Source organism: Hyaena hyaena, unplaced genomic scaffold (genome assembly GCF_003009895.1).
Source record: "Hyaena hyaena isolate Hyena2069 unplaced genomic scaffold, ASM300989v1 scaffold_279, whole genome shotgun sequence".
NCBI lineage: Eukaryota > Metazoa > Chordata > Mammalia > Carnivora > Hyaenidae > Hyaena > Hyaena hyaena.
The window spans coordinates 872847-890360 of record NW_024080910.1 but is presented as its reverse complement, the minus strand read 5'-3'; the positions used below and the strand labels follow the sequence as shown (position 1 = coordinate 890360).

The 17514-nt window shown below is 38.8% G+C and overlaps 1 protein-coding gene across 1 annotated transcript in view; it reads right to left on the bottom strand.

Annotated features, from left to right (window-relative positions):
- SLC35F1 (solute carrier family 35 member F1) overlaps positions 1–17514 on the bottom strand; it is a 180704-nt gene that overhangs the window by 75352 nt on the left and 87838 nt on the right. The window contains exon 3 of the mRNA XM_039246030.1: positions 7735–7862. Coding sequence (XP_039101961.1) covers positions 7735–7862 — 128 coding nt within the window. The remainder of the gene's footprint in view (positions 1–7734; positions 7863–17514) is intronic.

Here is a 17514-nt window from a genome sequence, read left to right as displayed (position 1 = left end):
AGAATACTTAAGAGATGTTTAGAGTTCCATGTCTGAGTCCTGTATGAATAAATAAACTTACTGATAATAAAACTACTAAAGGTCACTTGTGTTGTCTTGCCCCATAACTCACCTTTAGAAATGCATCCTTTCATTCATTAACTTATGTATTCAAGTATTTCATACATTTTGGCATCTATGTGTACATGATCTCGTGCAGGAAACAAAGATCAATTGCATCTGCATTTATTCAAACATCAGAAATTTACTCAGTGCTTATTGTGTACCAGGTACACAGGTCTCACCTTCAAAGTCCTTATAGACATGCAGGGGGAGTGTGGAGGAAATATGTAAAAAGAAAAAAAACCCCAACTATTATCAAAAGTAGAAAATGGCAGTTACCAGAAGAAAAGGAAGATGAAGAAATAAAGAGAGTGAAGACAGGATTCGCAGTGTGGTTTCCTGTCCTGCAAGCAGGGCTTTTAGAGAGTACAGTAGAGGAAGGGAGACAGGTGCTCTCTTGTTTTCCAATGGCTTTGTCTGTGGCATCCGAGGCGTCGGCCCACAGGCCCTGAGTCAATGAAGGTAGAATATGAAAGCTCTCTTCTACGGAAGGCAGTTCTATAGGACACATTTAAAGACAGGTTTAGGGATGGACATATTCACAGAACTAAGGCAAGATTGAAGATAGTCCCTCTGATGATGGGGAAAGGTCTATATTCTTTCTCAGGATAAAAGGATGACAGGAAACTTGCAGTGCCCAATCAAATATTTAGATTTGAACTGTTACATTTTTTTCCTACCATCATAAGAATAAAAAGTCCAGCTCTAAGAAATCCGAAAGACATTCAGAATATTGTATTCCCTTTAAGGGTAAGAACTTTGTCTGCTTTTAAGGCTTTGCTTTTACATGTACTTTAAAATATCTCCGGATTAGTCATAAACTGCCACAGTCTTGCACCAGGGACAGGTAAAAACAACAAGGGTAAAGAAGTAAATACAGTCTTAAAAGCTGAGCTCATAATCGTAAACTCAAGCCCATGAACCTGTTTCTAATGTGCATAGGCAGCCTTTGTCTCTGGGCTCATCTATGAGCCCGGAAATTCAAGTTGGCTACAAATGAGAAGTTTAGTGACTTTCTCTCATGTATCATAATGTCTTGACTATGGAACCACGTACGTGATTCCTGGGGATGAGAGGTACCTCTCTCCGGTCTCCACTAAACAAGGCATACTTTCTTCATCACACTGCCATATTGTATCCTGTTAACACAGCTGCCACTGCCCCACAGCAGGGCTCCAGTCTGATCAGCAGTTGTACCCCGAGACTCTAGCCACCTCACAGGCATTTTTTAATCAATAAATACATCGTTAGGGCAAGTCTATTCACATGACCTAAATTTTAGACATAACAAGGTACAAACTACCCAATCTTTCTCTGTATCTGATACAACATAGCTCATAGCCTACTGAAAATACACAAAGAGAAGACCCAGAAATGCCTGAGAGTGATGTAAAGTGATGAGACAAACTGCTGTATATGGATGTCGTAGCATATTGTGTATGTTACATATACATGTTGTATGCAGATGCTGTAGCATGCTCTATGTTACAACTACATGTTGCATATGTATGTTGTTGCATGATGGGTACGTTACATGTACATGTTGTATGTATATGCCCTGTAGAATTAGTCTCAGGAATGGACACTGGGCACTGGGGAGGGTGGCTTGCATTCTGTATTATCCTGTCCTAACATGCTTGAATCAGAGGAGTGGAGAAGAAAGAAAATAACCAAGGCTGGAGGTATTTCTTTCCTGTCCTTTGCTTTTGCTGTCAACTGCTTGAAGAATGGAAGGTGCTCTGAAGTATGCACTGCGTGAAGGAGGGGATGTGTGAGAGGTATAGACCCCTCAGCATGGTTATCAGCAAGAATACTGTAAGTCATTTCCAATGTGAGTTAATTTTAGTTACCAAATACCACATTTGAAGAGACCAGCTTTCTTCTTATTTCACAGAAGAACTAGTTTCATCTGTTTGCATTTTAGTACTACGTGGCTGAAAAAAGATGAATAATCTTTAGGCGAGAACTTGTAAAGCTGATATGTCTACTGGAATGGTTCACATAGCACAGTTACAAAAATAGCATAGCTTTTAGAATTTATCCAAATGTCATTGCTAATTTTTCTCAAAGTCACAAGTACAATCTATTCATTCTCCACAAGTCAAGAGATACAAACCCACAAATGTGTCTTTAGAATACAATTCTTGTAAGTCCTTATAAATCTCTTTATTTTATAATAAAGGGAACAGTTGGATTTCTTCACTTCAATGTCTCTCTTCCATCATCCTTTTCCTTAATATGTTACCTCTTTTGCCATTTTTAACTTTCCTTAGCTTCTGACTGTAAAGACAAAGTTAAATTTTTTTTCCCAAAAGATGTTCAACATTATTAGCCCCTAGGGAACTGCAAATTAAAACCACGATGAAATATCACCATGTACCTTTTGGAATGGATAAAATGCAAAAATAATGATAATACCGAGTGCTTGTGAGGGTGTGAAGATGGAGCCCAACCAGATCTCTCAGACATTGCTGGAGGAAATGTAAAATGGTACAACCACCTTGGAAAGTTGTTTGCCAGTTTCTAAAACCAAACAGGCACTTTCCATATGACCCAGCAATTACATCTTTTGAACATTTATCCCAGGGAAATGAAACCTTGTGTTAACACAAAAATCTGCAAGTGAATGTTCATAGCACCTTTATCTGTAAAACCCCAAAATGGAAACAACCCAACTGTCTTTCAACAGGTGAATGGTTAAACAAACCCTAGTATATCTGGACCACGGAATACTACTCTGCAATAAAAAGGAATAAAATATTGACATATGCAACATTCTGGAAGCACTTAAAGACATTATGCTTACTGAAAAAGAAAACAATCTCCAAAGGTTAAACACTGCATGATTCCATTTTATATAGCATCCCACCCTCCTGCTGACAAAATCATATAGATGGAGAACAGATTACTGGTTCCCAGCTGATCAGAATGGCAGTGGTGAGTTGGGTAAAACTTGACAGGGGTAGCACCAGGGAGTTCCTTTGTGGTAATTGGGCAGTTCTGTATTCTGTTTGTTATAGTATTTATACAAACTTACATGTGGGATCAAATTGTACAGAATCTCACACACACACACACACACACACACACACACACACACACGAAGGAAAAGAGGTTGAAAACTGAAAAAGGTCTGTAGTCTAGTTAACAGTCTTGTACCAATATCAATACCTTGGTTTTGACATTATACTAAAGTCATATACAATGTCACCATTAGGGAAAGCTGCATGAATGGTGCAAAAAACTCTGTATTTTTGCAATTCCCTGTGAGTCTATAGTCATTTCAAATGACATATATTTTTCCTCTCAAGTTTCACGTATCAGTTGTTTCTGACATTTAACCCTACGTTCAGTGAATGTACTGATAGGGCAGGAGGACAAAGCAAGGAGAGGCTCATAATGTCTTTTTACTTTATGTCTCTGTGTTTAAGAGAATCAGGAAACAAAAGTATTTGGTGCTCTGCCAACTGTTAATGAAGACTGTCTTGATAAAACAAATGTGTTTTGAAGAAGGGTTACTGGGTCAAATCCTAACATTTCTTTCCTCAGAAACTTTCATGGCTCTCTTTTACCTATACAATTAAGTCACACTCTTTATATTGACATTGAAGACCTCTTACAATATGGCCCCAACCTAAAGTTTCAGCTCTATCTTTCTCTATTTCTCTATTCTATTTATGAGAATTCACTGCTTCAATCTGTTCTCTACACTGGAACCCGAGTTTTAAAAACTCAAATTTGGGTTCCCATGGCACTTAGCCTAAACATTCAAATCCTTGACCTGGATTCATCAAGACTCATAGTCTGGCCTTGACTCCTTCTTTGGGCCATCTTGTACCACTCTTCTTTCTCTGTGTCCAGCCACATGACCTTGTCCACAATCAAATTATTCATTTGATTATTTGACCAAAGGCTGCCTTCCCCATCTGACTGGAAGCTCCATGAGAATACAGAGGGTATCTATGTTTGCTCACAACTTTGTTCACCACTTAATATGATGTCTTGAATGTAGAAGTACTCAGTAATTATTTTTGAAGTGACTGGATAAATCAAACTGGAACAGTTGCTCTCCAATCATATTCATTGAGTTTCCTGTCCCCAAGTTCTGCCCCCAAGCTCTGTCATGCTCTTCACTCCAGGTGCAAAGCTATATCCCCCATTTTATCCTCTCTGCACTTTATCCAATCTTATAGACTCACATGAATGGCCTTTGGAAATGAACATCATCTCTGCCTCCTTTGGAAACTATAGCATGTAGGCATCTGTTCCCTTGCCATACTTGGTGTTGCTTTCAATGGGCTTTGCCTCTTATCCCCTTTATCAATCCATACACTTCTTGAGGACAATGCTTATTCATCACCTGCAATAAATAGCTCATTTCTTAGGTGCTTAATTAATATATTTTCTCTGTTGATTAATGTGAGTAAGAGCTAAAGGCTTTATAAGCTTATTATAAGCATACTAGAAGCTGAATTTGTTTAATTTATGGCAAACTCAAAAAGAAAAGGGGAGGTGGCCAATTTAACCTGAAAGAGACTTTCGAAACAATACATGTATACACAGAAAAATTAAACAAATCCAACATTTTCTGACACTTGGTGTAACTGACTGGCAATTGTTATCATTAAATAAAATTCCTTGCAAAGGTGTTTGCCTCAAGAATGAAGATCCCATGAGTCACTTTCTGAACCCAGTCACCAAAGGTAGCTGGAGACAATGCTATATACACAACAACATTCAGAAAGATGGAGAGCTACTCACTGATTGTATATGTCTATGTTTCTTTATCCAATGGAAGAGAAAACAATTGTCCACAATATTGATGTTCTTTTTGGGTTCTATGTACAAACCTATCCAGTAATAAATATGTGTGGATTCTGTGAGTGGCTGACAAAAAAACAATTATGGAAACAAGGGAAAATTATTGATCCTTGTTAGTTCTACCAAGTATACTAACTTACTAAACAGCAGTTCAGACGTGGTTCCCAGAGAAAATACTTTCTGTTCTGACCATTTATTGTTATTTAATAGGTTATTTGTTGTAGGAGGCAAAAATAATTCTAGGATTGTTAGTTTCAACTTGCTTTTTTCTTCTGTTATCTATTGCTAAGTAAATTACAATGAAGACCAACTGATATTTCAGTAGAATTCTTTTTCTTCTTCTCTTCTCTGCAGAATTAAAATAAACTTTTTCATAGAGTGGAACATTGAATAGGTGTTAAACAGCTAATTTGAGAGAGGTGAAAGGATGGATTAGGATGGTGGCGTATGACACGGGTTGAACTAAACACCTGAAGACCAGAGGACCAGTTGTTAAGAATAAATTGTCACTGTTCACCAAAAAAATGAAAAATTGAAAAGAAAAATTTGGAGGGAGAGACTGGGTGGCTTAATAGGTTGAACATTCATTCGACTCTTAATTTCGGCTCAGGTCATGATCTCATGGTTCTTGAGTTTGAGCCCTGCATCAGGCCCTGTGCAGACATTGCAGAACCTGCTTGGGAGTCTCTCTCTCCCTCTCTCTGTCCCTACCACATTTGTGCATATGCACACGCACATACTCTCTCTCGAAATAAGTAAACTTTTTTTAAAAATTGAAAAAAAATTTGGGAAAAGCTCCATAAGAAACCAGCAATTGGTTGTGACTTTTCAATGCTTAAAAGGAAAACAAAACAAAATCCACAAAAGTCAACCATATTTTCAAAGGGGGAAGTCTCCTCTTTATTCTCCCCTAGGCTCGTTTCTAGTTTGTGGCTCTAGGCTAATGGGCACAGTTCTACCACAAAGCTAACATTTGTCTCTTCCTTGTCCCACCACATCTGTCTAGGCCTTCTGGAGGCCTCTACATTTAGGTAGAGAATTTCTGGGAATTTCTGTGCCTCCGAATATGGGAAATCAGTGCAGGTGAATTAAATTCTCTAAACATTTATTGAGTACCTGGAATGTTTCTGGATTTTCTACCAGGTACCAGAAAGTCAAAGGTGAGCAAGAAATCACTCTTGCTATGAAAAAAAACTCACAGTTTGGTGGACTAGGTGGGAATCATTCCTAGGTAAGGCATGATTCTTAGGTAAGAAACACCATTCTTATGTAAGACAGATTGCAGACAGAGATAGAAGACAAAGTGCCATGGGAGCACAGAAGACAGACATTGGTAGTTGCTGTGGGGCTTGTTGAGGTGAGTGAGAGTTCAGTTGGGTGCAGAAGGCTATAGCTGATTTCCAGCATCTGCCCACCTCTCCTCTCCCACTGTGGAATTTCTCCCACCCTGACTCTAAGAATGAGTGCTGACTGATGAGCCAGTGATCCTCAAACAGAGATGGTACCTCTCTGCCAGAGGGCATTTGGAAATCCACAGAGATACTTCTGGTCATTAAAACAGCTGAAAAAAGATGCTATTGGCATTTAGTGGGCAAGGGCTAGGGATGTTCAGTGATCAATAAAGTAGGAAAGAGAACAAAATCATGAAAAATTGCCCCATCTAAAATGCCAGTAGGCCTCCTACTGAAGAACATAAGTCTAAACCAATCAGAGTAATATGATCTTGTATGGGATTGAGGAGTCCAAGTTTAAGCCAGTTAGGTCCCAGCACCTCCCTGATATCATTGCAGTCCAATCGGAACAGAGCTCTGGACTTTTTGTCAATGGGTGTAGAGACCTTCAATGGGTGAGAGATCTTTCTGTCTCTCACTGGGCATGTGGGAAGAAGCCTGTAACACCATCTAAACTTTGTCTAGAGAGCTTCCCATTCAGTCTATATAATCTCAATTTGTTTAGGGGCTTGGTTTGCTTGTTTAGTTCTCCATTTTTGTTATTGTTATTTCCAAGCAAATTATTAGAATGGCGGGAATGTTGTTGTGGCGTCAAGTCTAAGTCAAATGCTATATGTAAATAATGTTTTGCTTTCATCCTGGAGCTTAACAATGACTACAGAATTCATAATATTGCCATAAAAGGAGAAATGAGGGTGAGATAAAAATAGTCAAGCTTACTATTTATGGTGTAAGGAAGAATGTAAATGGTGTCTGGTGAAAATTGTGAAAACCCAAGTTAAGCCTGCAATTGTGTGTATGTGTGTGTGTATGTATGTGCATAAAAGAAAAAGAGAGAGAGAGAGGAAAGGAGGACACAGTGATTATCTTCATAAATAGTACTATTGAGGAATTTGTTTCTTATTCTTTTAGGATAAATTCTGTCCCTTCAGTTTGCAAAGTCTCCTCATTAAAGAAAGCTAAAAGAAAAGATTATCAAGCACTGTGATTACTTAATCAAATCCCATTAACATGTTCTAAAATGTTGTAAGTTGTGCTTAAAATAGCTCTTTTTATGCTTATTAATAGCTCTCCTACTGACATAAGATTAGTTACTACTATTCATAGCTAGAAAATATTTTCCTACATTGTCAATACTTACGGTCTATTAAGAACAAAGAGAAAAAAGACATCCAATTACATTTGAATTAAGAAAAATTAAGAAGACATAGAAATAAAGCTCAAGTTATTTTTTATACACCCAGTTTCCCTCTTGTTGTAAAACTTCTAGAGGAGTATTCAGATTCCCAGGTGACTCAGCTGAAAATAAACTACATCTGGAAATGGAGGAAGCTGAGAAGAACAGAAGAGCCACCAGTACCTGGATGCTGGTCAGAGTCGTGTACTGGTAGGCCTTGACCACCAGGTAATTTGCTTCCAGGTCAATGAGTCCCAGGATCATATACTTCCACCACCTTCGTCGTAAAATTGCTAGGAGGTTTTCTTCTCCTGTGTTATGAAGGTAAGAAGAAATGCGTTAGGTTCTGAACACATGATAAACTGCCTATTTAGAAGGATACTAAAATATTATAGTATTACATATTTTTTACTGTTCCTGATCAAATGTTTAATTAAGCAAATGAATGTGTCAAAGACCAATGTGTTTTTATTGTAGACTTTGGTCTTTTGGATTGGTTTCTATGGCAGAGTAAGACTGGCAGGATTTTAGATCACTAGGCAAAGCATTTTCTCGTGAACATTTGAAGGAAAAAACATTACATCATGTAAAAATAAAAGGAAAGGTGCGCCAGAAAGGCTGCATAAACACACAGAGTCCAAATCATTCTAAACTTCAGTCTTGTGGTAAAATAGAAAGAAATGAAATGAGGGCAGCTCAGTGGACAATGGCCTATGCTTGGCAGCCGATCTGCAGTTAGATTCTAAGACGTCATCCTGAGCAGTTGCTCAGCATTGAACGTTGCATGCTCTGAACATTATATTCTGGTGGAGGGTGGATGACGGGAAAGAAAGGAAGTAGGGATCACTCTCAGACAGAAAGGAGCCATAGGACTATGGCTCTGAATATTGCCCCAAACCATAATCTTCACCACTTGCCTCTTAAGTTTATAGCATCAGAAGAAATTTGGAATCCCTTAGTTTTTCATCTGTAGTTTTACATATTTCAGGCCTGAAAGAAATCTTATTTTCAAGAAGAAATCATGATTGTTAATAATATTAGCTCTTTGGAGCCAACCTGTGAGGTCTTCATAGAGGATAGCGAATATGCAGAAACCCTGAGTGAACGGTGACTGTATTCATTATGTACTGCTGCACGACAATTATCCTAAAACATTACTGCTTAAGTAAAAAAAACCCAAACATTTATTATCTCATAGTTTTGTGGGTCAAGAATCTGGACACAGCTTAACTGAGTGTCTCTGATTCAAGATCTCTCAATTGCAGCCAAGTTGCCAGCCATGGATGTAGTCATATCTGAACAGCTGACTGGGGAGGGATCTGCTTCTGGACTCACTGAGAAGTGACACTTCTCTCCTATTTTATTCTTTAGAAGAGGGTCAGTAATTTCAACCCATACTCAAGGGAAAGAACTTTGTAAGGATGTGAATACCAAAAGGCAGAGATCATTGGAGGCCATCTCAGAGTTTGGCTACCCAGTGATACACACTTTCAGTACTATAGTTGTTCTTAGGCTAGTCCTCAAGAACCTCAACAGACTCCTGAGCCACTCTTAAAACTTTGAACTACTAATTTCTACCGTTGATCTTATTCCAGTGGCCACAATATGAGGTGAAGACATTTTCAATGGTATGGAGGCTTCTAAAACAAAGCTTTCCAGCTACATGGAGAATGTCAGAGTGTGGGTCATGTCTAGTTGGCAAAAAGGAAGGAGAGGTCCCTGGACCTTCGATAGCTAACCCAGTTTTCAAGCCTCATTTTGGATGCTGCACTTCTCATATCCTTTGCTCCAAACACAATTAAAAATCTCTCTGACTCAGTGAATTGCTACTTCCTCTTCATCCTTCAAAATTTAGTTATTCTCTCCCATTTTGTCTGATACCATTGCTTCCTGGGTAATGTGTACCCTCCTCTGAATAGCCTTTTCACATGATTGTAATTACTTAGAAATTGTCTCATCATTAAACTGGGAGTTTTGGGGATGGTAGGATATCACTGTCTTACTCATACATGTATCCACATCACTTAGCATAATGACATATAGTAAGGATTAGCTAAGTGTTTTGGAATGAACAAATAATTAAACTGAAAAAAGTGTGAAGTGCTATCTCTCTGAATATGTCAAGAGCCAGCTCTAGAATATGAGTCACGCTTCTTAGTGTTTTGCACTTAGATTCATAGCTGGTAGATCTGATCCCCAAGGTCATTTCTTTACAGCCAGCTCATTTTGGCAATGCCCTCGCACAGCATTTCTGCCTTTCTTACTTGCCTACACATTTGATAAATCAACACACCTCTCTGAATTTATCTTGTAAATTAGTGATTCGCAACTTGACTGAATATTCGCATTTTCTTGAGAGATTTTTAAGAATCTCAATGTCTGGGACCAGTACCCCCAAATTCTGATGTAATTATCTTTGAGTGGGGCCTGAGCATTGATCTGAGGATCAAATCTAGGACTTTCAAATGGTTGGCATCCAATGGCTATGCTCATGATGACCTGAGCTAGGAATTCCAAAAAGGTATGACCACAGACTAGTTTCTTCATACCAAAGAAACATCTGAACATGTGGCCTGAAGTATGCTTCCTCTAGTCTTGTCTCTGGGCTTTTCCTTGTGCTGATTCCTCTGACTGAACTATTCTTCCTCCAGTCTCCAAATGAAGGATTATGATAGACACTACCACCAGGAAGCCTTCCTTGATCTCTCAACTTGATCTTCCTAGGACCGGGTTTTCCTGTAATGTGCTTCTTTAATGTCTTTTGTTTATCTCACATATACCCCGTATCTCACTGTAGTGACCTGTTTTCTTGACTCTATTACTCACTAGATTATTAATAATTTGGAGAGCATAGCATTGTCTTGATCATCACTTTATCTCTAGGATCCAACAGTATATGGTGAGTGATCAATAAATAACACAGAATGTATGAATAAATTTCATGTCCAATAATCTCAGCAATGCTAAAGAGCATCAAAATTAAGGTACTTAAAATATATCTACTATAAACATTCATGTTCCAGACAATGAAAATTGTTTTCATTTAGAATGTAGACAATATTTGACACAATTAATTTGGTGACCATTTTACACATAATATACTATACATAGGACGTAAAAAGGTGGATGGCATATTTAACTGCAAAGCTGCAATTCTATAGTCACAGGTCATTGTCCCAGTTAATTTACACAATGAACAGAGAATTGCCAAACTCGGAGCATACCAGCCACATCTCAATGATGTAAGACTGAAAATCTGGGTCATGATGCTGTTTGTTCTACCAATCAATAACATATTCAAAGTGTAATTCATTACATAGATTCAAAGGAATGATTAGTGCCTTGCTGTTCTGCTGAAGAAGTCTGCAAAGCAAAACACCCTAAGTAAATGTTCCATATTGTTTCATTTGAAGCATGAGAAAACATACAACTCTCTTGCATAGCAGAATTATCCAGGAAGGCAAGAGAGCACTTTCACATTTTTGGCTGAGCAAAAAATCGAGCCCTTGAAAGGACTGCTTAGGGATTTGTCTACATGACTCTCATTAACACTGATGTACAATAGGCCATTAAAATTCTTTCTAGAATAACGAAAATGCATTCTTTACAGCCTTTGTGCCAAACCTCTCCCCAAATCTCATGAAATAGGGCCATCCATAAGAAACACCAGCACAATTAGTGGTATGTTAATGTTTTGAAATTCTTTTCTTTTTTAATTAACTAGAAACAGTAATAAAATCCACGGGTGGAAACTTTAGAATTACAGATAAATATTTAAATGCATTCTGATAATTATTACTTTTATTATCAATATGTTCAAATATAAATAAAAATATTAGAGAATAATATAATAAGGTAACCTCCAACTTGATTTTGCCACATTTGTTTCAGAAACTTGGGGGTGGGGTTTGAGGAAGAAAATGCTACTGATAAAACTGAAGCTCCTTTTTTGCTCTTTCCAAATTCTCTTCCTTTCCTTCCTTCCTTAATTCATTGTCTTGATATTGTGAATCCTTCATGTTTGTGTTTTTGTTACGTCTTTTCTAGGTTTGTTTGTATCCAAAATACTTCCCTTGGTCAGTTTTTAAAGTTTATATGAAAGTTTATTGTATGTATTGTACATGTAACATTCTTCTACAGTTTTTTAACATTGTTTTACAAATGTATCCCTACCGGTTCATGTAGAGCTAACTAACTTATTTTAAACACTGTATATCATCATATTTTATGAATCTGTCACAATTTATCTAGTCTTCCACTAATAACCATCTAGGTTGTTTCCACTTTTTCTCTATTAGGAACAGTACAATGAAGAAAGTTACTCTAATTTGAAATAACAGCTTTCCGGCAACAATAACTACTTCAATAATTAAGAACAGGGAAAGAAATTACTGACAGTTTTGATCATGTCATTCATATTTAATTTTACTAAGCACCAACAGCATGATAAATCAAATGTGTTTTTGAATTTTTGTAACAAATAACTTCTAGGATACTTACTATGTATCAGGAAGTATCTACATGTCTTACAAATAACTAATTTACCCAATCCTCATAATAACCCCATAGAGGGACTTATTTGCAGATGACAAGACCAAGCCTTGGAGGAGTTAAATAACCTGCCCCAAAGGACACACAGATAAGCCCGGATCTGGACTCATGATAATCAGGCACTGGACTTCATACTCATTAGTGCCGTACAATTTTGCCTTACTGATTTGTAATGGTGGCATTGTCCTCAGGAGTCACACATTTCTCATTAAAGACTCTTTCATGACCTACCTGTTCAGACTCACTGCTGCTGGGTGCCCCACTGCTAACTCCAGGAGGCACCCATCGCACTGAAGCCCATGTACATGGCACCCCCTGGAGTTGCCTTTACCCATGATGTAGCTGTGTGTCTACCCCTGAAGCGGCTTGGGGATGAGGACGTATCCCAATCACCAGCAGACCAGCATCAAGGATTTGTTCTCTCCCTGCCTGATCTAAAGTCCATGAGAGTTTCCCTTCTGAAATGTAAAATAAGGTCTAAAATCAAGTCTATAGCCTAGAAAAGTCTGATGATAAGAATTACTGTTTTATGCCGAACTACTTGCTGACGCCGCAGGCATAACAACACTGGTCACACATGGGTGGGGCAGGGTGCTGGTGGTGAATACATGCTGAATGAAGGAAGGGGAAACTTTTGTACAAAAACTGAAGCATGGTTTACCTTCATGGCAGTGCCTGGTAAACAGACCTTTGATTCATAATGTTCATAGTATTCTTATTCACCCCTAGTGGTGAGCAAAGAGTAACAGCACTGCAAGAACAAGACAGCTGCATTATTCTTGGGACATTCTCATTAAGGGCTCTCATGCATGGTGTGGTCTTCCATGGTGTTCTTATGCAAGAACAGAACCCAGCACGCTTTGCAAAAGCAAAGCTCTCAGGGGGTGAGATCCCTACTTGAACCCACACCTCCTTGGCTCACAATTTGAAGCCATCACACCATCTTTCTTTACCAGAGTTCCAAAGGGAAGTGTTTAAGTATTAATCAGTGAACCTGAAAAATTTTTAATGACTTATGCTGGAGGTGTTAATTACTCACCGTTAGAAGCTGAAATTTATTATTAGAATGGAAAGCTTGAGACAATTCTCTTTAAGCAGAAAAGTGAACAAAATAAATGCACTCATAAGGAAATAAAAATATAAATTATTTACAAAAAGGATTGCAACCAATTATACCTCATAATATGAATTTGAATGTAAGGATGAAATACAAAAACCAATCATGAAGATTAAATTTTGTTTTGTATTCTTTCACTCATCTTTACTATTAGAAACAGTGTGATTAGGAAGAGAATAAAAGACAGTGTTGTGTCTTGGTAGCACTGTGCTGTGTCTCAGACCTGGGCTTGAGCACAGACTGCCTTCTGCTATGCGGTACTAAGTAACTTGGTAAATGGCTCTGAACCTCAATCCCTCTACTACGAAACAGGGATTATAACAACTATCTCATGGGGCAGTGTAGGTTAAAGGTAGTATAAGTAATGTGTATAAGCTAATATCTAATATCAGGTACATGCACAGAACATAATAGCAATTGGGAGGATTCCTAAAGCCTTGTATCCTCCCAGCCAGTCCTTACATGCTAGCTCACCATGTGTGTAGAGCTGCCTAGAGCAAGACCAGGAACATGAACCCTCATAATTATTCGTTAGGGCGTTGACCACATACCCCTCTTTGTCCCTTACCCTAGATCACATCACAGCCGGCATACATTTGTCCAAACTAGAGGCAAGCTGAGGGCCTTGTGTTTGATGCCTCTCCCTCAGACCAGCTGGTGTTTTGATCCTTTGGATCACCACCACTTATCCTGAGAGTGGAGGTTGTATGAACACATAAGTTCTCTGCCATCTTACTAACTTGTCTAAATCACTATGTGGGGCTTAGTTGAGGATATGTAAACAAGATGTATATTTCAGTGTATGTTACCATTTTTTACATGAACCAAATCACTCAAATCTTAGAAAACTTCCCTTTCTGGATTTTTTAAGCTGTCATCTTTTATGAAGCTAAGATATATGATTTTGTGGGGCACATTTATCCAAAATATCCAAACTTCCTCTGATCTTGACGTGTCTTAGAAAACACAATTACTGGGGTGCCTGGGTGGCTTAGTCGGTTAAGCGTCCGACTTTCGCTTAGGTCATGATCTCGTGGTTCGTGGGTTCGAGCCCCGCGTCGGGCTCTGTGCTGACTGCCAGCTTGGAGCCTGGAGCCTGGAGTCTGTGACTCCCTCTCTCTCTGACCCTCCCCTGCTCATGCTGTCTCTCTCTCTCCTAGAAATAAATAAAAATATATATAAAAAAAAAAAGAAAACACAATTACTAACATTTTCTTCTTCATACCAATATAAAAATTGATATGAATTGATTGCCTAACTTTTATCATCCAGATAGTTAAAACATATAGGCAGATAAACAAATAAAGAACTTTTCAGAGGTGCCTGGGTAGCTCAGTTAACTCTTGATTTAGGCTCAGGTCATGATCTCACAGTTACTGAGTTCAAACCCCATGTCAGGCTCTGTGCTCACAGTGTGGAGCCTGCTTGGTATTCTCTTTCTCCCTCTGTCTCTACCCCTCCCCCACTCTCTTTAAATACATACATACATACATAAACAAACTTTGTAAAGAAATAACTTTTCAGAGGGCACCTCGGTGGCTCAGTCAGTTAAGCATCTGACTCTTGATTTCAGCTCATTTCATGATTTTATTTATGGTTCATGAGATCAAGCTCTGTGTCGGCCTCCCGACAGTGTGGAAACTATTCAGGATTCTGTCTCTCCCTCTCTCTGCCCCTCCCAAACTCATATGTGTATGCTCACTCTCTTTCTCTCATGCTCTCTAAATAAATAAATAAATACATACATAAATAAATAAAAGAACTTTTCAAGATATCTAAAAACCCACATACAGGGGCACCTGGGTGGCTCAGTCGGTTGAGCATCTGACTTCAGCTCAGGTCATGATCTCATGGCTTGTGGGTTTGAACCCCACATTGGGCTTTGCACTGACAGTGCAGAGCCTGCTTCAGATCCTCTGTCTCCCTCTCTCTCTGCCCCTCCCCCACTCATGCTCTTTCTCAAAAATAAATAAACATTAAAAAAAATTAAAACACCATATGCAAAAATTGCATACCAACTTTTGACCAATACCTGTGTGCTATGGGTTGCTCTACCTCTTAATGAAAACAGTGCATTAGATCTAAATAATTCCCACAGACAAGTCCCACCTAGGATTTCCTTAAAACATGTATACTGCTCAGCATACATTTTATATTCTTGGAAAGAATATCCAATGAAAGAATAAACCCACTTGAGTGGCTAAACACTATCACTGTGAATAACTGAAAGATGAATCTGAGAATCTGAAAAATGTTAAGCTGCTGCATGGTCAAACACAATGAACATTTCTGTCCCATATTTCAAGTTGTAATAGACCCATTTATTCATATATATCATCTGACAATTAAAATTTAATCCATTAAAGCCAAGCACATATTTCTCCCCCAAACTCCTGTCCAGTTTATGCCTTTTCTTGAGCAACCACTCTTTGGTGGGGGGTGGGAACATTTTAACTTTGTTGTATCTTTAACAGTTATCTATATGTGCAGGTTCTTGCTCTGAAAAGTCTCAACAAGAGTTCCTCCCTTTTGATTTGGGTAGTGAGTCTAGGAGGCTGGGCCGTTCCCTCAGGGCGACAGGGCTGTTCGGCTCTGGGAGGCAGATTTCTCAGAGAAGTCAACAAGAACGGTGCCCTTTGAAACCGTGTATATGGCAGCCACACCTTCCCCTTGGTGGGGCAACATAAGGAGGGCACTGGAGCCATTCAGCAGTGAGCTCTAAGCCACGCTCTTTCAGGCACTGGGTGTATGATGTTGTTTTGAAAGTTTGTCTCTCTAAACCTCCATTTTCCTCATCTACACATTGGAGCTACATATTGGACCTGCCTTCTTGAATATGTATTACAACTAAATGAGATATTTGTAAAATGCTTGACATGGTGCCTGGCAAGTAGCTTTTGTTATTACTATCTTGATGACTATCTTTCCTCACGCCCTACTTCCTACGAAATGTAGTTGTATAGTAAAGACTTGAAACTTGCCCCCAAAGTTTGGGATTTGAAAAATCTGGGATTTGTCCTAGGCTAACAATATGATTTAGGATAGAGGCTGGCCATGCCAGAAAGACCAACAATATTATTTAGGGGGCAGAATTTGGGTCACCCCCAGACTCTGGAGACTGAGATCAGCCACATGGGCAATTGGTCATGCCTACATAGTGGAGCGCCAATAAAAACCCTGAACACAGAGGTTCCAGTGGGTTTCCCTGATTAGCAATATTTTGTCCATATTGCCACACACTGGAGCTGGGAAAGTAACACATCCTGACTCCATAGGGAGAGGACGATGGAAGCTCTTGACTTGTTACTTCTCCTGATCCTGCTCTATGTGCTTCTTCTCTTGGTTGATTTTAATCTGTACCCTTTCCTTGTAGTAACTGTAACCATGACTATAATAGCTTTCAGTGACTTCTGTGAATCCTAATAAATTAGTAAATCCTGGCATGGTCTTGGGGGATACTTTCCACCTATGAATTTGCAATTGGTGTCAGTAGAGAGGGTAGTCGTCCTGTGTGAACTCTAAACTTTCTCACTTGGCTTAAACTTGCGAGGTAATGGTAGTGTTGGATTATGGCTGTAAATCTTTGCAGTCAGGTGTCCTCAAATACAACTAAATTTGTCCCTCTCTTGCTCAAGAACTTGAGTACATTTTAGGTGTATCTCAGAATAACCAGACCCCAGGTCTGAATTCAAATGAAAACAAACAAACATCTAGTCTCCTTTCCAGATGATGTTGAACAATGTATGTGATTACTTGTTATCTTTAAAAAGAGTGTAAAAACTTTGTGCTTTATACCTAAATTTTCTATCATTATAAAGATATCGCTTACAATGGGAAATACCACTCACTAGCTTAAAATGGTTAATGATAGGTTGGCTGCGTGTGGGGGCAAATGCTTTGATTTGAAATTATTCAAAGCAATCATAATAAAACTATGTGCTAAAAAAATCTCTCTATTTTCCTGGGGTGAGCCTGCTGAGAGGAAAATGTATTTGTCCTTTTTAATGACAAGACTATTTTCCTTTTCTTCATCCCATTTTGTGAAAAGTGACCCGACTTGCCTTTTGGAGGCTTCCTGTAATTGGCTCTGATGCCTTCTGACATTAGCAGATGAATTTGTCAGTTTTATGAATTTTGTTTTGAACAAAGAGCTGTGTAGCCACTAATGACACATGATGTAAGGGGAAGAGGCCAGCGCGGGCTTGCCTCTGGACTCCTGCTATTTGCTGAGCATATTCAAAGACAACATGACAGAAGGTGCCAGCTTGAACTCTTGAGGACTGACCTTGAGCTCT